We start from the raw sequence: 24060 nt of genomic DNA, 5'->3' as shown, positions 1-24060 counted from the left end.
TGCCCTCTACGGGGCGAGGGGCGTACCTCGTACTGGTGTTGGCTGCCCTCTACGGGGCGAGGGGCGTACCTCGTACTGGTGTTGGCTGCCCTCTACGGGGCGAGGGGCGTACCTCGTACTGGTGTTGGCTGCCCTCTACGGGGCGAGGGGCGTACCTCGTACTGGTGTTGGCTGCCCTCTACGGGGCGAGGGGCGTACCTCGTACTGGTGTTGGCTGCCCTCTACGGGGCGAGGGGCGTACCTCGTACTGGTGTTGGCTGCCCTCTACGGGGCGAGGGGCGTATCACGCACTGGTGTTCGTTGCCCTCTACGGGGCGAGGGGCGTAACCAGTACTGTGTTGGTTGCCCTCTACGGAGCGAGGGGCGTAACCAGTACTGTGTTGGTTGCCCTTTACGGGGCGGGGGGCGTAACCAGTACTGTGTTGGTTGCCCTCTACGGGGCGGGGGGCGTAACCAGTACTGTGTTGGTTGCCTTCTACGGGGCGGGGGGCGTAACCAGTACTGTGTTTGTTGGTCTCTACGGGGCGGGGGGCGTAACCAGTACTGTGTTTGTTGCTCTCTACGGGGCGGGGGGCGTAACCAGTACTGTGTTGGTTGCCCTCTACGGGGCGGGGGGCGTAACCAGTACTGTGTTGGTTGCCCTCTACGGGGCGAGGGGCGTAACCAGTACGGTGTTGGTTGCCCTCTACGGAGCGAGGGGCGTAACCAGTGCGGTGTTGGTTGCCCTCTACGGGGTGAGGGGCGTAACCAGTATGGTGTTGGTTGCCCTCTACGGGGCGAGGGGCGTAACCAGTACGGTGTTGGTTGCCCTCTACGGGGCGAGGGGCGTAACCAGTACGGTGTTGGTTGCCCTCTACGGGGCGAGGGGCGTACCCCGTGCCTGGGGTTGGCTGCCCTCTACGGGGCGAGGGGCGTACCCCGTGCCTGGGGTTGGCTGCCCTCTACGGGGCGAGGGGCGTACCCCGTGCCTGGGGTTGGCTGCCCTCTACGGGGCGAGGGGCGTACCCCGTGCCTGGGGTTGGCTGCCCTCTACGGGGCGAGGGGCGTACCCCGTGCCTGGGGTTGGCTGCCCTCTACGGGGCGAGGGGCGTACCCCGTGCCTGGGGTTGGCTGCCCTCTGCGGGGGCGAGGGGCGTACCCCGTGCCTGGGGTTGGCTGCCCTCTGCGGGGGCGAGGGGCGTACCCCGTGCCTGGGGTTGGCTGCCCTCTGCGGGGGCGAGGGGCGTACCCCGTGCCTGGGGTTGGCTGCCCTCTACGGGGGCGAGGGGCGTACCCCGTGCCTGGGGTTGGCTGCCCTCTACGGGGGCGAGGGGCGTACCCCGTGCCTGGGGTTGGCTGCCCTCTACGGGGGCGAGGGGCGTACCCCGTGCCTGGGGTTGGCTGCCCTCTACGGGGGCGAGGGGCTACCCCGTGCCTGGGGTTGGCTGCCCTCTACGGGGGCGAGGGGCGTACCCCGTGCCTGGGGTTGGCTGCCCTCTACGGGGGCGAGGGGCGTACCCCGTGCCTGGGGTTGGCTGCCCTCTACGGGGGCGAGGGGCGTACCCCGTGCCTGGGGTTGGCTGCCCTCTACGGGGGCGAGGGGCGTACCCCGTGCCTGGGGTTGGCTGCCCTCTACGGGGGCGAGGGGCGTACCCCGTGCCTGGGGTTGGCTGCCCTCTACGGGGGCGAGGGGCGTACCCCGTGCCTGGGGTTGGCTGCCCTCTACGGGGGCGAGGGGGCGTACCCCGTGCCTGGGGTTGGCTGCCCTCTACGGGGGCGTACCCCGTGCCTGGGGTTGGCTGCCCTCTACGGGGGCGTACCCCGTGCCTGGGGTTGGCTGCCCTCTATGAGGGCGTACCCCGTGCCTGGGGTTGGCTTCCCCTCTACGGGGGCGTACCCCGTGCCTGGGGTTGGCTTCCCCTCTACGGGGGCGTACCCCGTGCCTGGGGTTGGCTTCCCCTCTACGGGGGCGTACCCCGTGCCTGGGGTTGGCTTCCCCTCTACGGGGGCGTACCCCGTGCCTGGGGTTGGCTTCCCCTCTACGGGGGCGTACCCCGTGCCTGGGGTTGGCTTCCCCTCTACGCGGGCGTACCCCGTGCCTGGGGTTGGCTTCCCCTCTACGCGGGCGTACCCCGTGCCTGGGGTTGGCTTCCCCTCTACGCGGGCGTACCCCGTGCCTGGGGTTGGCTTCCCCTCTACGCGGGCGTACCCCGTGCCTGGGGTTGGCTTCCCCTCTACGCGGGCGTACCCCGTGCCTGGGGTTGGCTTCCCCTCTACGCGGGCGTACCCCGTGCCTGGGGTTGGCTTCCCCTCTACGCGGGCGAGGGGGCGTACCCCGTGCCTGGGGTTGGCTTCCCCTCTACGCGGGCGAGGGGGCGTACCCCGTGCCTGGGGTTGGCTTCCCCTCTACGCGGGCGAGGGGTACCTGAGGAATCGATGCATAGCTATACACTCTTCACATGAGTGCGCTCCCCCCTAGTGGTGAACAGGAGAGCTGCACATGACCTTGTGAAGAGTTGAGTGTATGAAGCGGCTGCCAGCCGTCCCGTCATCTCTGAGCACTGCAACCATTTATGGGGCTCACAGGTGGAGACAGAGGCTTGTAAAGGATCTAACTGCGTGTAATAATGCTGGCTAACTACTGGCGGGAAGCTGTAGAGCCGCGGTGTCACCCTACTGCGCCGCGGTTACTGTCATGTGACCTCCGGTGGTGTCCTCAGGAAGGCGCCAGGCTAGTTGTATCAAGCAGCTGCTACTCTATATAGCCGGTGGGTGGTGGGGTCTGTATACCAATCTGCTCATTCATCTTGCGGCCTCGTGTGTGTGTGTGTATACACCTGTAGTGCGGCCCCCGGAGGTTTACGCTGTTGTTGCATCAGGCAGACTCCGCTAATGAGGGTTACCCCACTTTTCTGGCGTAGTCCTCATCAATGTCTAGTGACAACCTCCAAGAGGGCGTCCAAGCACCCCCAGAGGCCCGGATCTATCGGGTCTTATGTGGAATGGTCCTGCAAGCTTCAGCCCCCTGACTTTACTGGGAACGCAGGGACACAATGCAGCAGGGCTCGGAGGGGGAGCTTGTCCAAGTGGTGGTCTTTCCTGATTTTCTTGCCCTCAAGGTCACCAAAACCAATTTGTATGGCAAGAACTTCATCTGAGAAAACCCCAGAAGTCGGACCCCTTTGGATGAATGAGAACTTATCAAATGCTGGCCATTGTATTATATGGGGCCAATAGAGAAGCACTGGGGCCCCTGGAGCTCGGATACTTCATACCCCAGTGTTCCGCATGGCCGTGTCACGGACATCTTCGGAGGCCATCCCTGCCTTATAATGCCATGCGCAGCACCCACCCCTTACTGAGGTGCAGCGTTATATTGGGAAGATCTGGGAGATCTCGACTCTTTCATAACCTTTTTAAATGTCTTTTTGGGTTGTTAGACGAGGGGCAAACAGTAGCTGTGTTCCTGGGCTGCCCGCCTCTCTTCTCCGTGTGTAATAACGGATATTACTTTGTGGATATGGAGATGCTAATTATTAGTTTTTTCTTACATGATAAATGACAATCTGGGATGTGTTGTACGGCAGCTATTTTACTGCACCCAGTAATGGAGATACCATGGTGATTGCCCAGAAGCCTCCACTAGATGCCATGATGGCAACGTGGCACACCGTGGTTGTGTCCATCCCTCTGACAGCTGAAGGATGAGTGGTCCAGAAGTTAGATTAGCTATGTAACACAGCCGCTACCCGGGCCCTATGGAGCAGGCTTGGGCCCTGAGGTTTGCCTCTGTTTGGGGTCCATGGCCGGATCCTGTATGAATTCGGTTCCACCAGGCGATGTGGGGCTCTGGTTCCTTCCTGTGTTCTGCGTTACCCGACATTATCACTGTGCTAGGTCTATGTTGGCATAGGAGCTCTGAGCTGTGCCTCATGGGGGCTCCAGGTACGGCTGCAACTGGTCGCCACCTGGTGGAACCTCTTGGTATCGTCTCCATGAAGTGGCTGCGGCGGACCAGAAGTGACTAATCCTAGGCGTCTGGCATCACTTCTGGTTATGGGGACCGTGGCCCCATGCATCCACCACCAGTCAGGACACGTTGCAGGGGAGGGGGGTTGTCTGTATTTAGGGCAGGACTGTTGTGATTCATTCAGCTTTGTTGTGCCTGTGTGACATTATGGATTCTCAGCCGTCTTTCAGGTCTGACACGACAAAAGTCCCCATTAGGCTCAGTCGTTACCTAGTGCTTATTGACTTCTCCTCTCTATTAACAGGGAGACAAGGAGCCCCCACCTAAAACTCGCGCTCGTTAGCTTCTCCATATCCTTAAAGGGGTTGTCTTGCGGCAAACCTCAAAATTTTACCTTACCCCATTCCCCCTGTCACCCCCCTGGCATAAAATAGCAAAGTAAAGTGGTTTTTAAGCCGCTTGCTACTCACCGATCCGACGAAATAAGGACTTTAAAAAATCTTCTCCCAAGATGGCCGCCGGTCCTTTCCCAGGCATGCACTGCAGTTTTTTCCCAGGGATGCACTGCGGTTTTCTCCCATGGTGCACCGTGGGCTCTGTGCGTTCCATTGCCGATTCCAGCCTCCTGATTGGCTGGAATCGGCACACGTGACGGGACGGAGCTACGCGATGACGCGTAGAAGGGGGCGGAGCCAGAATGCCGCTCGTGCCTGGACCGAGCAGAAGGGGAGAAGACCGCACAGTGCAAGCGCGTCTAAAAAAGGAAGAAGACATCAGAATTAGACGGATCCATGGCGACGGGGACGCTAGCAACGGAGGGGGTAAGTGAATAACTTCTGTATGGCTCATAATTAATGCACGATGTATATTACAAAGTGCATTATTATGGCCATACAGAAGTGCTGAACCCCACTTGCTGCCGCGGGACAACCCCTTTAAGGACCAGGCCATACAGAAGTGTATACCCCCACTTGGTGCCGCGGGACAACCCCTTTAAGGCTAGTGTGTAAACCCAGAAAAGCTGAAGGCAAGTTTCATAAGAGCTGGGATGGGTGGATCAGTTCTCCCCATATACTTGTTCCGCGGCCCCCACTTCAGAAGACTTGGGTTTAAGCCATCTGATGGCTAGCCTACGACTGAAGGCGGTGGGTATGTGCGCCCCCTTACCTAACAGTATCCGGGGGTCCGGTCTCTCCTCACCGACTCTTCTATTAGTAATGACTCCAACAATGTTTGTATTCAGAGAAGTTTTATTGGAAGAAAAACTTGCTGTAATGTTAAGTCTGAAACTTGTACAAAGGAACTTCAGATAACGGGCGGTGCCAACATGCGGCCACAAGGCCATTGTGTGCCACCCAATCGTCTGGTCACAGGGCTATCTATGTAGCTGCTCTTGTATAGTTTCCATGTTTGGGTGAAGAGGAGTGGAACATAACTGCCAAGTACTGAGGGGGCACATTGTAGCCATGTCTGAGTCCCCTATATATTAGAAGAATTAAGTCCTCTGCCCTGCTTGGCACTCCAGAAATGAATATATGATTTTAAGCTAGAGGCAGCCCAACAGGGTACTAAAACCTCCATGTGCCCCCCACCATCACATCTTGTATCCAAGCTAGAGGTGGTACAACAGGGCACTAGAGCCTTCATACCCACCCATATCACATCTTGTATCCAAGCTAGAGGTAATACAACAGGGTACTAAAGCTTCCATAACCACCCATATCACACCTTGTATCCAAACTAGAGGTGGTACAACAGGGTACTAGAACCTCCATGCTGGTATTACATCTTGTATCCAAACTAGAGGTGGTACAACAGGGTACTAGAACCTCCATGCTGGTATCACATCTTGTATCCAAACTAGAGGTGGTACAACAGGGTACTAGAACCTCCATGCTGGTATCACATCTTGTATCCAAGCTAGAGGAGGTACAACAGGGTACTAGAGCCTCCATGTGCCCCCCCCACTCCATCACATCTTGTATCCAAGCTAGTAGCAGTCTAACAGGGCACTAGAGCCTCCATGCCCGCCCGTATCACATCTTGTATCCAAGCTAGAGGAGGTACAACAGGGTACTAGAGCCTCCATGCCCCGTGTATCACATCTTGTATCCAAGCTAGAGGAGGTACAACAGGGTACTAGAGCCTCCATGCCCCGTGTATCACATCTGGTATCCAAGCTAGAGGCGGCACAACAGGGTACTAGAGCCTCCATGCCTGCCTGTATCACATCTTGTATCCAAGCTAGAGGTGATACAACAGGGTACTAGAGCCTCCATGCCCCTGTATCACATCTGGTATCCAAGCTAGAGGCGGCACAACAGGGTACTAGAGCCTCCATGCCTGCCTGTATCACATCTTGTATCCAAGCTAGAGGTGATACAACAGGGTACTCCGTCCGTGGGCATTAGCCCAAGTTGTACTTTGACACAGAGGACACTGACTGACACATTGTTTCAAGCTGTCAGAGGGACATTGAGCATTGAGGGTGATAAGCAGCCTAAGACTGTCCAGCATTCGATTTGGGGGCTGAAGCTATGGAGTGTTAGCTCTTCATACCAGTGTACAGAAATTGATTAGAGACATAAAGGCATCCAGAAGGAAAATCTGGTTATTCTAAAGATGTTTAACCCCTTCCTGCTCCAGGACTTACATTTACGTCCTGGAGTGTTGTGGTATGTACGAAGAGAGGTCGCAGGGCGACCTCTCTGCATACAGCGCGAGCGTCAGCTGTTTACTACAGCTGACACCCGTAGGCAATAGCTGCAATCAGCCGTGCGGCCGTCGCGGCTATTAACTCTTTAAATGTCGCTGTCAATTCTGACAGCGGCATTTAAATCCCCTGAGCGATGTTGGGGGATCCCATATGGTGTCCCCCGCGGTGAGATCGGGGAAGCAGTGCAGGTGTCATGGCAGCCGGGGGCCTTCTAAAAGGCCCCAGGGCTGTCTTGGGAGGCTGCCTATCAAGCCATCCCCATGGGGTGGCTTGATAGGCTGCCTGTCAGAATGCAGTATGATGTAATGCTGTAGCATTACGTCATAATGCAGGAGCGATCGAAGCATCGCTGGTTGTGGTCCCCCAGGGGGGCTTAAAAGTGAAGAAAAGATCAATAAAGTTTTATTAATTGTAAAGAAAAAAAAAAAGTTTAATCCCCCTCCTTTTGCCATATCTATAATAAAAAAATCTAAATCATAAAAGAAAAATACATATTTGGTATCACCGCGTCCGATCTATCAAAGTAGTGCATTATTTACCCCGCATGATGAACATCATTCCAAAAAAATAAAATAAAGAACGCCAGAAATGCACTTTTTCAGTCACCCTGTCTCCCAGGGGGAAAAAAAGCGATCAAAAAGCCGTATGTCTTCCAAATTGGTAATAACGGAAACTACAGGACAAAAAATGAACCCTCATACAACTACATCGACGGAAAAATAAAGTTATTGTGCGCAGAAAATAATTGGAAAAAATGTAATGTCTTTGAAAAATATATAGTAGTGTAAAAAACCTCCAGGTTTGGTGCCGCAGTAATCGTACGGAACCAGAGAATAAAGTTATCAGGTCATTCATGTTGCCGTTTGTGCGCCGTAAAAACAAAGAACGATGGCGGAATGTCGTCTTTTTTTTTCATTTCCCTCCACTTAAAATCTTTTAAAAGTTTTTCAGTACATTTTATGGTTCATTAAATAGCACCATTGGAAAATACAACTCGTCCCGCAAAAAACAGCAACAAGCCCTCAGACAGCGACGGCGATGGATGAATAAAGGAGTTATGTTTGTTTTTTTTAAAGGGGGAGAAAAAAAACAAAAATGGGGGAAAAAAAGGGGGGGGGGGCCGCGTCATTAAGGTGTTAAAAGGAACTTGTCCTGTCAGAAGCACCATAAAATACAACCCAAATTCCAAAAAGGCTGGGATGCTGTGTACAATGCGAAGTTAAGAAAGAGCACAATGATTGTGAAATCTCAGATAACCACATTCTAGTTACAATATAACTAGAGATTAGCGAACGTACTCGTAATGAGTACTTACGCACCCGAGTACCGCCATTTTCGAGTACTTCAGTACTCGCGCGTAAAGATTCGGGGGGCGGGGAGAGGCGCGGCGGTGCGGGGGTAGCAGCGGGGAACAGGGGGGGAGCCCTCTCTCTCTCCCTCTCCCCCCCACTCCCCGCTGCAACCCCCCGCGCCCCCCGAATTTTTTCGCCCGAGTACGGAAGTACTCGAAAATCGCGGTATTCGGGCGAAAAAGGGGCGGGGCCGAGCACGTTCGCTCATCTCTAAATATAACGCATCAGAAGGGGGAGGGGAGGTCTTCTAATTCATTTTTAAAAAATGACCTCCTTTAAAAGTTGATAGCTGCAACACATCTTAAAGTTGGGACAGGGACATGTCTACCATTGTGTCTATATCCTGTAGTATCATAGCGCTCTATAAAGACATCTAGTCCCCTTTTAAACTCCTCTATGGATTTTGCCATCACCACGTCCTCAGGCAGCGAGTTCCACAGTCTCGCTGCTCTTACAGTAAAGAACCCCCTCCTGTGTTGGTGATGAAACCTGCTTTCTTCTAGACGTAGCGGATGCCCTCTCGTTACCGCCGTAGTCCTGGGTATAAACAGATCCTGGCAGAGATCCTTGTATTGTCCCCTCATGTACTTATACAGAGTTATTTGGTCGCCCCTTAGCCGTCTGTTTTCCGGGGTTGTTAATCCCAGTTTTGGTGCCTCTCTGGGTATTCCAGTCCCGTCATTCCATGTATTAGTTTAGTTGTCCTTCTTTGAACCCCCTCAAGCACTGTGACATCTTTCCTGAGCCCCGGTGTCCAGAACTGTACGCAGTATTCCATGTGAGGCCTGACAAGTGCCTTATGTAGTGGGGGGATAATGTTCTCATCCTTCGCCCCTATACCTCTTTTACTGCACCCCAAGACCTTATTAGCTTTTGCAGCAGCTGACTGGCATTGATTGCTCCAGTTATATCTACAGTCCACTAGTACCCCCTGGTCTTTTCTCTAGCTGTACCCCATTTAGTGTATATTGGTGACATCCGTTTCTCCTGCCCATGTGCATAACCTTACATTTATCGATGTTGAACTTCATTTGCCATTTCCCCCCCAAGCCCCCAGCTTATCTCGGTCCGTTTGTAGCCGCACATTGTCCTCCGTTGCATTGATTATATTGTATAATTTTGTATCATCTACAAATATTAATATTTTACTGTGCAGCCCCTCCATCAGATCATTGATAAATATATTGAACAGAATGGGGCCTAGTACTGAACCCTGTGGCCCCAACTAGTGACGGGGGCCCAATCAGAGTGTGAACCATTTATTACCACCCTCTGCTTTCTATCTCTGAGCCAGTTCTTTACCCAATTACACACGTTTTCACCCAATCCGAGCTTCTCATTTTGTATATCAGCCTATTATGTGGCACGGTGTCAAACGCTTTAGAGAAGTCCAGATATACGAGATCAATAGACTCTCCCAGGTCCAGCCTAGAGCTTACTCCATCGTAGAAGCTGATCAGATTGGTCTGACATGAGCGACCCCTCATGAACGTTGGTGAGGAGTTATTCTGTTGTTCTCCTTGAGGTATTCTAGGATGGCGTCTCTCAGAAACCCCTCGAATATTTTTTCTATTGAAGTGAGACTTACCGGCCTGTAGTTTCTCTCTTTTGAACCCCTTTTTGTATATTGGAAATACATTGGCAATGCGCCAATCCAAAGGTACATCCCTGGTCTTTATAGTATCCCTAAATATAAGTAATAGTGGTCTACCTATAACATCACTTAGTTGCCTCAGAACCCTGTGTTAGATGTGCTATATTTAGTGGGGGGGGATTTGTTTTATTCCTGTGCATCTCGTATAACTTTTTTTTTTTTTGTTGAATACATTTGAGAAATAACTATATAATAGATTTGCCTTCCCTCCATCAGCTTCTATGATTTCTCCTGCATTATTTGTTAAAGGGCCAGCGCTCTCAGTGCAAATCCTTCTACTGTTAATTTAGTTGAAGAATAGTTTCAGGTTGTTTTTGCTCTTTTTGGCGATCAGTCTTTCTGCCTCTTCCTTTGTAGTTTTTATATTTTTCTTTACATATTTTTTTCCCTGTATGATTTTAGCGCTTCTTCGCTGCCTTCTTGTTTTAGCAGTTTAAACGCTTTTTTTTTTCCGTTTATTGCCCCCTTACAGTCTTGTCGAGTTTTTAATGCAGCGCCGCCTGAGGGCCTTTAGATCTCCAGCATCCAATATTGACTGTTGGCCTTGTCCCTTGTGCGCATGAATGTCTCCATATTATTTGACTCTGTTGCTGGTCTGCACTGTAGATGGGGTGGGGGGGATAGTTAAGGTCTTTGCACTAGTACAATGACCGTGATTGCTTCTCAGACTCGGTCTCTCTAACATGCACTTTTTATACATGGTCATGGGACTTGTTAGATAATTCACCCTCCAGCTGTTTTTTTCTTTAGCTTCACTTTTCCAGCCCTGGTAACCGTCACAACTTTCTTGAGATGTCTAGCTGCTATCAATTTCTAAATTATTATTTTTTTAATGCAGAATTGTCTTGTTTTCCACTTCTGCTGTTTCTCCTAAATAATATATGGTTATATAAGATTATTCCATACTTTTTTCTTTTTCTTTACTTTTCACACAGCGCCATAACTTTTTTTTGGAATTCAGGTCACAAATTGTGGTGCTGTTCCTCTATGGGACGGGGAGGCAGGGATGATCCTTTCTACACGCCTGCTCCCCGATTCGCGCAGTGTCCACTGGTGAAGGTCGCAGGGGCACATATGGCTCCTCCTGTGAGTCATGCGCGTGCGCTCTCCTAGAGACTTGTATTACTTAGTTTATGGAGCTTTTCCCACATGCCAGGTTCCCTTTTTAGAGATCAGCTGTCTTTTAATGATGAAGAAACAGAGGCCTGGGATGAGATGCCCAAAACTGATGTCCAGGTAGCTAAAGTAGTTTGAGGACTCATCCCAACTTAGAGACTATGCCGATCAACAAATGGATGGTCTTTTAAGAAGTTCCTGGAGAGAAAACCTTTAAAAAGAGAAACTTCATCTTTCTCAGGCAAGATCTCAGAAATCTGAGAGTTACCCCAAAGAAGAAAAGAGCAGGTGGTACTTGACTAAATTCTAACAAACCCGCAAATGACGCCAGGAAGGCTGCCTCGTTTTGTAGCAGAATTACGCACCATTACATCAAACCCTTGGACCCTCAACACTATCCTCAAGGGATACAAGATGGCTTGCCTCTCCTCCTCCTCCTCAAATAATAGTTCTGTCAAACCACCCTTCTTTATAGCTCCAAGACGTGCTCTAAAGATCTCTTAAGACATTGGACTTCTCATCCCAGTTCCTCCAGGAGAGATGGGTTTGGGTCATTACTCTTGCTTATTTAAGAAATCCAATCTGCTCATTTAGAACCGCTATAAATCTGAAGTATTTGAAGAACTTAATTTCTTACCAGAAGTTGGAGATGGATACTATAAAATCTCCAGTTTTGGTCATGGCTACACTAGCCTGAGGTGCGTATAATCTTCTCCATCTTGCCTATCAAAAGTTTCTCGGTACAAATAAACTGGAGATGGAGAATTTTTCGGCTTATCGCATTCTGATTTGGGATATCACTGCCCAGAATCTTCACGAAGATTGATAGTGGTTATGTCTCATCTCAGACTAAATGGAGTCACTTTGCCTTTTCTGGACCATTTCCTGTTGATGGACTCAAATATCAATGTTCTCAGTCACATACAGGCAACCTGTTCCCTCCAACATATGGAGTGAATTTAAATCTAGAGAAATCGGATCTGGAGTCTTCCCTGGGGGAGATATTTCTAGGGAGTCTAGTGGCCTCAGAAATCTAATGCACCTTTTTTACCTTCAGAATAGAGGATGGCAATCCCAAACTAAACAGTCCTGCTCTCTATGCGAAGCCGTGTCAATCTTGGGACTTGTGACATCCTGTATATCCATGGCAGGTGCATGTCAAGAGTACTACCTAGGGAGGTTAACCCTTTCCCTAGCTAAGAAGATAAAACTTACAACTGAAGTAAAGCTTTCTCTGTCTTGGCAGACCAAAGACTGAAATCTCAATCTGATGTAGCCTGGCAGCCAACTACCGAAGTTACGGTAAAAACAGTCCCGAGTGCTCTGGGCGGAGGGCCCAGACAAAGATCTTATTTTCAGAGATATCAGATGTCTATGCTCTAACTTCAGAGAGATGGAGGCGATGTCAGAAGCTCTGAAAGCAGGATCAGGTGGTGGACTTTTTGAGTTGCGGATCTTTGGATCCACAAGAGTGGTCGCTAACGAGAAAGTAAAAACATGTTTCCCCAGAATGAAAGAGAGAAGCCATTAGCAGTAGGTGCTCTGACGTCATAAACAGGAGCTCAAGGAGACTTATGCCTTTTCCTCATTTCTACTAATTCCAAGATCCAGCCTCAGAAGGCTCTGGTGATTCTTGTTGCTCCACTTATGGCCCAAGAGGAGTTGGTACAGTTGTCAGAAGGCCCTCGCTCAACAAGACCCTCTAATCTTCCCGGACCGGCCAGATCAATAATGTATGGTGCAGTTAAGTGACCAAATTCAAAGATTTTACATCTAGCTGCCTGAATGCTGAAAAGGGCTATCCCAAAAAAGAGGAAATGTCTGTCAGACCAGGTAATTACAACTACGCAACGAAGCAGGAATGCTGTCACCTCCTCAATGTACGCCTGGATTTGGAGGCATTTGTTGACCTGGTGTAAACAGGATCAACTGGATGTGTTGACATACAACATTCCTCAGATACAACATTCCTCAGATACAACATTCCTCAGATACAACATTCCTCCGATACAAGATTTCCTTCAAGATAGCCTAAACAAGGGACTTTGTCCAAAGCACCTTTTAAAAGTCCATATTGAAGATTTCAAGTAGCTCTTTCAGTACTCGGCTGTCAGCGTAGATTCATTATAGCCATTCAGCGCCTTCATCCATCCCATAAAAATGCATATCTACCATGGGACCCTAATATACTATTGTTGAGGCTCGTTGAGACCCCTTTTCAGCCATTAGAGACGAATATTAAATTGATCTTACTGTTATGTCTGCTAGCAGAGTGGGTGAAGTCCAGGCACGGTCCATACAAGAACCTTATGACTGTTGGATGACAGAATTACTTTAACGCTAAATCCATGCTTTCTACCCAAAGAAGTTTCCAATTTTCATAGTTCACAAGAGCTCCTCTTAACTACCGTCTCAAGCAACCATCGGCCAAACCCGTTGTTTTGGCTGTGCAGAGACCTCTTAGCGTATTTAGGCCGGGTTCACACAGGGCGGATTTGCCGCTCTATACTTCCTCCTGCAATAGGCAGGTGATGTTTAGTGAGGGTGTTTGTTTTATCCCTCTGCATCTCATTTTGCTTTACTAAAGTTTAGTTTTCTTGTTGCTCCCTGATGAGGTTTCTTATTGAATGACAGCTGCAAGTTAATTATATTGTGGTCTCTCTTTCCCAAGTGCCCCTCCACCTGCACCCCTGTGATTCTGTCCGGTTTGTTAGTACTAAGTCCAGAGTGGCCCTCCCTCTTGTTGGCTCCCGTACAAGTTGGGTAAGGTAGTTCTCTTTAATTGTTCTCAAGAACTTATCGCCTTTGTGAGACTTGCGGGTTTCGTCTTCCCATATTATATCCAGATAGTTAAATTCCCTCATAGTAATTCATTGCGTGAGAAGTAAAGTCCAAGGCAGCATACCGGCATGCAATAAAAAAATAACGCTTTTATTCCTCCATAAAAATAGCCAAAATGTTTCAACCTAGACACGGGCCTTTTCCAAGCAATACTAATTCATTGCAGTGCGATGTTTTAAGTTTTCAATTTCTTCTGTTACTTTTGCTGGTCTATAGAAAACGTCTATCAGGATTTTATTTTTCCCTTCCTGTATTTTTACCCACAGAGATTCCACATGTTCATCTCCTGCCCCTATACCCTCCCGTAGTCTCGGCATTTAACATGCAGACATACCCCTCCCCCTTTCTGGTTTCCACGGTCTCTTCTAAAGAGGTTGTGACCCTGTAAATTCACCGCCCAATCGCACTTATCAAGCCATGTTTCCGTTATTCCTACTATGTCATAAGTTTCATCAGACATTCTCGCTTCAAGCTCACTCACTTTACCGATCAGACTTCTTGCATTTGTTGCCATACAATTTATACCGTTATTTGTATTCATTATGCTACTTATTAATGGTCCTATTAGCTGTACTATCAGAGCTAGCTGTACTAATTTCCACCCGCTTGTCTCCCATTCCCAAAACTTGGCCCCAGGTCACCGTCTACACTCTTCCTCCTTATTTCTCATTTTGCCCTCCCCCCCCCCCCCCCCCCAGTCCCTAGTTTAAACACTCCTCCAGCCTTCTAGCCATCTTCACCCCAGCACAGCTGCACCCTCCCCATTAAGATGCAGTCCGTGCCTATGGTAGAGACTGTAGCCGACAGCAAAGTCAACCCAGCTCTTCAGGAACCCAAACCTCTGGAGAACTGGGTGGACTTTGCTATGGGCTACAGCAAAGTGAATGATGGAAAAGAAGGGAAAAAACCCTGAAAAGCGTTCATCTGTTTTATTAAGCGCTTAGAATCCATCCTGAACTTAAGGCAAAGCTGAGGCTCCATCTGTGGTGGAACGGGCAAGATTATTTATGGGATTGTTTTTAGAGATTAAATGTTTCTGAATGAATAGACTCCCACTGTGACCCATCGAGCGAAGCATTATCAGGTCGTCTCTCACGGCACAGTCACTAGAAACTCCTAGGCGCCCGCTCTCGTCTCGTTTCCGCATAGGTCCCAGGTCACATCTGAATCCACGAAAGCTGACAGAACCGTGGCTTTTCAATGCTCAGAGGTCTCTGTAAGCCTGGGACGGTTTATTCCTGGCTCTCGTGCTCTGAAGAATATTATAGTGGACTACTTCTCCTCTCCGGGAACAATGCCGGTCAGAACCTGCTAAGATGGAGACCATCTGCTTCAGCAATGGGATGCTGTGGCTCGCTCTGGGGGCTTCTCCCCAAACCTGCTCAGATGGAGACCATCTGCTTCAGCAACGGGACGCTGTGGCTCGCTCTGGGGGCTTCTCCCCAAACCTGCTCAGATGGAGACCGTCTGTTTCAGCAACGGGATGCTGCGGCTCGTTCTGAGGGCTTCTCCCCAAACCGGATTCAGATGGAGACCGTCTGCTTCAACAACGGGATGCTGCGGCTCGCTCTGGGGGCTTCTCCCCAAACCGGATTCAGATGGAGACCGTCTGCTTCAACAACGGGATGCTGCGGCTCGCTCTGGGGGCTTCTCCCCAAACCGGATTCAGATGGAGACCGTCTGCTTCAACAATGGGATGCTGCGGCTCGCTCTGGGGGCTTCTCCCCTAACCTGCTCAGATGGACTCTGGAGACATACACAACCAGATGCGATTGGCCCTAAGTATCTGTATCTGTTACATCCACCGCTTCATCAAGTTGTAGATATAAATGCGTGCGCTCAGGTTTTCTGTTGTGAAGTCTTGGCGGACATCCTAAGATTTGCTGTGGTTCCAGCAGACGGTGAAGGGAGTCGCTTGCACCTCTTATTACAGACTTGTAAAGTGATGAAATATTTCATCTTCGTATGGATCTTACAACAATTTGAGTTTAATTTTAATGGATGGAAAATACTTCTAGTAGGTTTGGAAAGAAAAGGGCAACCAACCCCAAATAACCAGTATATCCCACAATGCTTCTGGGAGAATAGAAGAGGCAGAGGTGGGAATATTTAGCAGAGATGTGTGGTGGGAAAAAATACTGCTCCCCAAAATGAAAATCTCATGCCAACTGTGAGGCCTGGCGGAGGGAGCATTGGGGTTCGGAACCGCTTACAATAATTAACGGGACAATGAATCTTAAGGTTTATCAAAACTTTTGATGTTAACTAAGGAATGGATGAAAAAGAGCATTTGGGGGTTTGGAATGGCTGTAGTATGACCCAAAGGAGAAGGTTATGCATGCAAAGCATCCCAGAAATACTGATAATCTGAAACATATTTGCAGGGAAGAATAGCAATTTCTTCTTTTTTTTTTTTATTCCCCAGTTGCCAGGTGATTGTTGCTTAAAGGGGTTGTCTCGCGGCAGCAAGTGGGGTTATACACTTCTGTATGGCCATATTAATGCACTTTGTAATATACATCGTGCATTAAATATGAGCCATACAGAAGTTATACACTTACCTGCTCCGTTGCTGGTGTCCCCGTCTCCATGGCTCCGTCTAATTTCGGTGTCTTCTGGCTTTTTTAGACGCGCTTGCGCAGTCCGGTCTTCTGCTGTGTGCTCGCGCCGGAGAGCTGGTTTGCGCGTCGTCATCGTAGCTCCGCTCCGTCACGTGGTGCCGATCAGCCAATTAGGTGGCTGTATCGGCAGTGGAACGCAAGGAAGGAGAAGACAATCCATGGTGCACCATGGGAGAAGACCCGCGGTGCACCATTCGAGAAAACCGCGGTGCATCATAGGGAAAGGACCGGCGGCCATCTTTAAAAGAAAAGAAGATGCTGCGCGGAACGGGGATGCAGGTAAGTGATTTTTAAAAAAATAACTAACGGAATTGATTTTAACGGCAGAATGCGGGGGTAAGTAAAAAAAAAAAAAAATTTGCATTTTGCCGCGGGACAACCCCTTTTAGGGATATCTACAGGTTATTGAATTTAAGGGTCCACTTACTTTTTCTGTCTGCACTGGGAATTTTTACTCAATATGCTAAATAGAAGACTTGAAGAGTACACAAATTTGTATTTTAGTCCGTTTGTGTTTCTCTATTGTGATTTTAATAACACAGGCCACATTTTATGCAGGAATGCTGTAATTTGAAAGGGTTCACTTACTATTTTTTTGCATCTGTAAGTATAACACAAAAGAAGAAAAAACACTGCTGGACTATGCGGCTCCGTCCCGTGGAGTCCAGTGTATATAGATATGTATGTAGTTTTTGAGTATAATATTTACATATAAATGGCGGGAAAGCATAGGCATTGCAGTGTGACCCCCAAGTCCTCGAACTTCAGGGACAGTGACCCCCAAGTCCTCGAACTTCAGGGACAGTGACCCCCAAGTCCTCGAACTTCAGGGACAGTGACCCCCAAGTCCTCGAACTTCAGGGACAGGGACCCCCAAGTCCTCGAACTTCAGGGACAGGGACCCCCAAGTCCTCGAACTTCAGGGACAGTGACCCCCAAGTCCTCGAACTTCAGGGACAGTGACCCCCAAGTCCTCGAACTTCAGGGACAGTGACCCCCAAGTCCTCGAACTTCAGGGACAGTGACCCCCAAGTCCTCGAACTTCAGGGACAGTGACCCCCAAGTCCTCGAACTTCAGGGACAGTGACCCCCAAGTCCTCGAACTTCAGGGACAGTGACCCCCCCCCCCCCCCAAGTCCTCGAACTTCAGGGACAGTGACCCCCCCCCCAAGTCCTCGAACTTTAGGGACAGTGACCCCCCCCCCCCCCAAGTCCTCGAACTTCAGGGACAGTGACCCCCCCCCAAGTCCTCGAACTTCAGGGACAGTGACCCCCCCCCCCCCCAAGTCCTCGAACTTCAGGGACAGTGACCCCCCCCCCCCCCCAAGTCCTCGAACTTCAGGGACAGTGACCCCCCCCCCCCCCCCAAGTCCTCGAACTTCAGGGACAGTGACCCCCCCCCCCCCAAGTCCTCGAACTTCAGGGACAGTGCCCCCCCCCCCCAAGTCCTCGAACTTCAGGGACAGTGACCCCCCCCCCCCCAAGTCCTCGAACTTCAGGGACAGTGACCCCCCCCCCCCAAGTCCTCGAACTTCAGGGACAGTGACCCCCCCCCCCCAAGTCCTCGAACTTCAGGGACAGTGACCCCCCCCCCCAAGTCCTCGAACTTCAGGGACAGTGACCCCCCCCCAAGTCCTTGAACTTCAGGGACAGTGACCCCCCCACAAGTCCTTGAACTTCAGGGACAGTGACCCCCCCCCCCCCAAGTCCTCGAACTTCAGGGACAGTGACCCCCCCCCCCCCCAAGTCCTCGAACTTCAGGGACAGTGACACCCCCCCCCCCCAAGTCCTCGAACTTCAGGGACAGTGACACCCCCCCCCCCCCCAAGTCCTCGAACTTCAGGGACAGTGACACCCCCCCCCCCAAGTCCTTGAACTTCAGGGACAGTGACACCCCCCCCCCCCCAAGTCCTTGAACTTCAGGGACAGTGACCCCCCCCCCAGTCCTTGAACTTCAGGGACAGTGACCCCCCCCCCCCCCAGTCCTTGAACTTCAGGGACAGTGACCCCCCCCCCCAGTCCTCGAACTTCAGGGACAGTGACCCCCCCAAGTCCTCGAACTTCAGGGACAGTGACCCCCCCAAGTCCTCGAACTTCAGGGACAGTGACCCCCAAGTCCTCAAGTCATTTGAACTTCAGGGATATCAGTTTGTCCAGTTAGAAAGCAGAAGCAATTGTCAGTCAATTTCATCTGCTTTTGGTGCAAGTGAAGGTGACAACAGATGCTCTAGGAAGACCGGTAGTCCTGCTCCTCCAGGTTGGCATAACCATACATGCCATCACAAGAAGGTTTGCTGTGTTATCCGACAATCTCAAGAGCATGGGGCAGATACAGGACACGGTTACCTGAAGAGACTTTGATGGGGTAGTAGAAGGGCACGAACCGAGCATCCGTACCGGTATATACTCCTGTGCGCGAGGAACAGAAGGAGCGCTGCAAGAGGCCTACAAAACCACCTTCAGTAGCATACTGGTTGCCGTGTGTCTGAGCAAACATGAGAGCCTGGCATCCATTAGTGTGATTGGCCAGAGAACACAAGCATTGGCACAATGGTGCCCTGTTATCACAGGTGAGAGCAGGATCGCAATGAGCACATGTGACAAGATGGAGAAGAGTCTGGAGATGCTGCCTGCAACATCATCTAACATGACTGGTTCGGTGGTGAGTCAATGACTGTATGCTGGTGCAGTGGACCCCGGGTTTCTCCTGATGCAGGACAGTGCTCCGCCTCACGTGGCCAGAGTGCATAGCCAGTTCATGGATGATGAAAACATTGATGCCATTGACTATCCCTCATGTTCCCCAAACCTAAATTCAACTACGAACCTGTGGCACGTTCTATTTCGGAGCATCCACTGATCCAGGTCTAGGAGATCTCCTAAGCTACAATTCGCCATCTTATCTGGCGCATGCTCAGACATGGCCAAGAATCCATATAGGCACGTGGGGGCCATGCACACTACTGAGCTACATGGAAATAAAAGACAGGTGCCACGTGAAGATTTCCCAGATACGTAATACAATGAGGAGTCCTGTTCTGCTCACCTGGGTTAGGTGTCCATACACAACATTTTATAGGCCCAATAAGCAATCCTTGAATTGCTGCCGACTCCACAGAGCTGTGAAGACCTCACACACACCGTCTGCCCTCGCTCAGGAGGTCTCACAGGACATTGGAACATCCATTAACACCAGAACCATCCACAGGGAACGGCATGTGAAGGGTTACCATGGATGAGCGGCTGCACATCACAGCACTGAATGCACAGCGGCACCTGCGATGGGGCTTGGAGCGACGGACCGTAAGTGAGTGGAAACAAGTGTTGTGGACGGCTGAATCACAGGACACCATCTTCCGATCAGATGACCCCATTTGAGTATGGGCGTTGCCTGGAAAACTGTTTCTACATGACTGCGTCGTCCCAACAGTGTAGTTAGGAGGAGGTTCTGCTGTGGGGGGAAGGGGTTCTGCTGAGAAGGACTAGGGCCATTGGTTATAGTGAAGCCCACCCTCGAAACCAACTGGTAGAGAGTCATTCTGGACAACGTGGCATCACCTCCCCTGTGGTAATACTCTGATACAGCTCCGTGTCTCCACCGACATGACCAAGCGCCATGTCATATGGCATGCAGTGTTGAGGTTTGGTTTGAGGAGAAAATCTGCAAATTTCATCCCCCCCCCCCCCCCCACCCCCCCACCTCGTGCACGGTCGGCCAACGCTCCATTCATTCTGATGGTAAAAAAAAAAAAAAATTACTACGTGGACCCTTAGGCTAAAGATATTAAAATATAACTTTTAATTGACAATAACTAAAAAGACAAAAGGGGAAGAACATACACACGTATATCAAATCCGATAAAAACCGGTAAATTGGAATCTATGCCACTGTCCGTAGACAAAAGTAGGACCAACCAGGCTGAGTGAAATTGTTACTCAACTATTTCGTATTATCGGTCTTTAAAAGAAAATTGACACAATAGTCCAAGTTTATAGCGCACACGTCATTCTAATCAAAAAATGACATGTGCAAGAAAACTGAATGTTACAAGCGTAACCCTACGCGTTTCCCCCACACATCGGGTTCTTCAGGGGTTTCGATATGCTGGCTCCAGTGATGTACTGGATGGTGGCTAAGAAAGATGATAAATAATGAAGCCTGAAAGTATCCAAAGTTGGATGGAATGGATAAAACGTTGGATACAGAGGAGTGAATTAGTGTAGATCTGTCAGTTCAGGTGACTACAACCATCCTAATAATTATATAGTTGTTACCAGGTGGTAAATGTCGCCTGACAGATCTATAAAGACCCAGTTCCTACGATGGCAATGATTAGGAGTAGGGTATGCTTCAAGAACAAACCTACTCTTTTAGATCAAGTTTGACCGGGATGATATTCCATGGTACAAAAAAAGTTTTTTTGCCGTCAGATCGTAATGTACCAAGATAGCTATCTAGAAGTTCTCAGTTAATACTGCCAAGATAGCTATCTAAAAGTTCTCAGTTGCTAAGCAATATTGGCTCAAAGAAATCATTAGATAAAGTTTCTAAGACCTATATTAGTCCCTCGATAGAGTGGTCCCTAAGTCAGAGCTTTAGAAAACAAACTGAAATCAAATAAATGAAAAAAAACGGCAGCATGTCAGTCCTGGTGGTGGACTGACAGCATAACATTCTTTAAATGTGTGAATATTGGTGCCCAAGGAAAACGCACCTATCACCTCGTGTCTGTAGGACTGTTGGCTGTGGGAGGTGCCTCGTCCCTCTACCCTGTCTGGACAGCAATATTGCCAAGCCCAGCCGTCGCAGGCATTCACTAGCTAGAGGTGTGGAGACACTAATGTGATCGACACCACATCTGTTTGCGCTCACTGCGGTTTAGGAAGTGAATTGACTAATAGCTGCATGGATGCTGTTCTCTGGCAGCATCATATGGCCACGTAAGTGAAATAACCACGGCAGCAGCTGCATGCCACTGTGGTTTGTGAAAGTGCATTGCTGCTCCATTCCGTGACAATGGGACAGTCGGAGATGGACTAGTGCTATACTTGGCAGTCTCTGGCAGTCCCATCGGCACTGAATGGAGTGACGGTGCATTTGGACGATCTGTCCTCCATTCATAAACCAGGAAGTGAGGAGGACGAGGGAAATGAGACTCCCCTTTTCGGAATCTTTGGGAGTTGGGCCCTCAACAGTGGATGGGTGAAACCTTGAAATTTCCTCCGCCATCTTGAATACCCCTTTAATCCCTGTGTATTCTGCAGTATTTCTACAAGACTGTCTGAAAAATGTGTCGATAACCGTGTCTGACAAATCTCCTGTTGAATGACTCCAGACATCTCTTAGGTTTTAGTGTACATCTGTCAGCTGGAACACCCTGTCCAAACTACCGGCATGATGTTATAGAAGCGGCGAAGCCGGGCGGACTGATATATAGTTTATGGGGAAAGATTCAGTAGAACTTGTAGTGTATTCATTTATATCTCTGCACAGTCTGAGCTGAACAGTCCAGTGGGCGGAGCTATCTTTATACACAGTCATACACAGCTGTCAATCACTGACAGCTCCGCCCACTGGACTGTTCAGCTCAGACTGTGCGAAGATATAAATGAATACATTACAAGTTCTACTGAATGTTTCGCCATAAACTATCCGTCTGCTCTGCTCCGGCTGATCTGTAATGGGACGTCTGCAGTTTGGACGAGATGTTCCAGCTGACGGATTCCCTTTTAACTTGTAAACAATTTCTTCAACATCTTGTTTTCCTTTTTTTCTGTGCCCCTCTAGATCGAAGGCAGAGATGCGGCACACCTGTCGTGGCACAATCAACCTGGCGACGGCCAACATCTCGGTGGAGGATTCCTGTAACTTTGTGATTTCTAATGGGGGAGCCCAAACATATCACCTGAAAGCAAGCTCCGAAGTGGAGCGCCAGCGATGGATTACAGCTCTGGAGCTGGCAAAGGCCCGGGCCGTCAAGATGCAGGCGGAATCAGGTAAGAACTTAAGGCTGCCGGAGGCCAAATGCTTGACTTATTGCTGCTGCTGATTGTGATGATTGTCCCCCTCAGATGACTCTGGAGACGAGGATTCCACCTCTCAGACGGATAAAGCAGAGGTTCACAACACCCTCCGTGCTCTCTCAGGAAAGGTAGAAGATTTGGGCACGTGCAATGATCTCATCGCTAAACATGGGACTGCCCTGCAGCGCTCTCTGAGCGAGTTAGAGAGTCTGCGCCTCCCCCAAGACAGCTCCGAAAAGATCAAGCAGGTCAACGAGAGAGCAACGCTCTTCAGGATCACCTCCAATGCGATGATAAATGTGAGTGTGGAGCCGCAAGAGAAGCATTCTTGGTGATGCCGACTTTCCAGCCCACGGGAGCCGTGTCTCAGGAGCTGAGGGGCCTCCAGACTTCCTATTAAGGGGATGTAATTGGTTTAGATTTAAATTGAGAAAGTCCTAATGTAGAAGAATACAACTTGTATGGCGCACCGTGGAGGCAACTGGTGATACATCAACACCCAGCGCTTACGGTTTAAATGCCTCAGCAGATTCAGGATCTTCTTCCCATTAGTCAATGTAAACTTTAATAGGTGGAGCCCCTTCACTTTATAACATAGGTCTTTTTTTCAACCTAACATACTATGTCCATCTACGGTACTCCAGCCTATTAGCCCCACCAACAATGTTGATCCAGAGGAAGGTAAAAAAACCTAATGAAGTACAAGTCAATTTTCCTCATTGAAGGGGCAGAAATGCCATCCCGACTCCCAAGTTTGCAATCGGAATAATCCCCGGATCACCGACTCTGACACTGAGGCATCGGTGATATAACCTGTGATATTGTAACACTCAAGAAAGACGTCCAGGAGATTCTTATACTCTTCTATCACCATCACCACGTCCTCAGGAGAGAGTTCCATAGTCTCAATGCTCTTACAGTAAAGAAGCCTCTTCTATGTTGTATGGAAACCTTCTTTCCTCTAGACCTAGAGGGCGCCCTCTTGTTACGGTCCTGGGTATAATAGATCCTAGTAGAGATCTCTGTACTGACCCCTGATATATTATACATAGTTATTAGAGCGCCCCCTTGTTACAGTCCTGGGTATAATAGATGATGGGAGAGATCTCTGTACTGACCCCCTGATATATCTATACATAGTTATTAGAGCGCCCCCTTGTTACAGTCCAGGTATAATAGATGATGGGAGAGATCTCTCTACTGACCCCTGATATATCTATACATGGTTATTAGAGCGCCCCCTTGTTACAGTCCTGGGTATAATAGATGATGGGAGAGATCTCCGTACTGACCTCTGATATATCTATACATAGTTATTAGAGCGCCCCCTTGTTACAGTCCTGGGTATAATAGGTGATGGGAGAGATCTCTGTACTGACCCCTGATATATCTATACATAGTTATTAGAACGCCTCCTTGTTACAGTCCTGGATATAAACAGATGATGGGGGAGATCTCTGTACTGACCTCTGATATATCTATACATAGTTATTAGAGCGCCCCCTTGTTACAGTCCTGGGTATAATAGGCGATGGGAGAGATCTCTATACTGACCCCTAATATATCTATACATAGTTATTAGAGCGCCCCCTTGTTACAGTCCTGGGTATAATAGATGATGGGTGAGATCTCTGTACTGACCCCTGATATATTATACATAGTTATTAGAGCGCCCCCTTGTTACAGTCCTGGGTATAATAGATGATGGGAGAGATCTCTGTACTGACCCCCTGATATATCTATACATAGTTATTAGAGCGCCCCCTTGTTACAGTCCAGGTATAATA

The 24060-nt window shown here is 49.7% G+C and overlaps 1 protein-coding gene across 2 annotated transcripts in view; it reads left to right on the top strand.

The window, feature by feature from the left end:
• The window catches only part of OSBP (oxysterol binding protein), a 66729-nt gene that overhangs the window by 2616 nt on the left and 40053 nt on the right, over nt 1-24060 (top strand). For both annotated transcript variants that reach the window (XM_066586915.1, XM_066586916.1), the window contains exons 2-3: nt 22038-22246; nt 22322-22572. In XM_066586915.1, coding sequence (XP_066443012.1) covers nt 22038-22246; nt 22322-22572 — 460 coding nt within the window. The remainder of the gene's footprint in view (nt 1-22037; nt 22247-22321; nt 22573-24060) is intronic.

This window comes from Eleutherodactylus coqui, chromosome 13, assembly GCF_035609145.1.
Source record: "Eleutherodactylus coqui strain aEleCoq1 chromosome 13, aEleCoq1.hap1, whole genome shotgun sequence".
Lineage (NCBI taxonomy): Eukaryota > Metazoa > Chordata > Amphibia > Anura > Eleutherodactylidae > Eleutherodactylus > Eleutherodactylus coqui.
The sequence above is the reverse complement of the archived record's forward strand: the minus strand, read 5'-3'. Positions and strand labels throughout refer to the sequence as shown.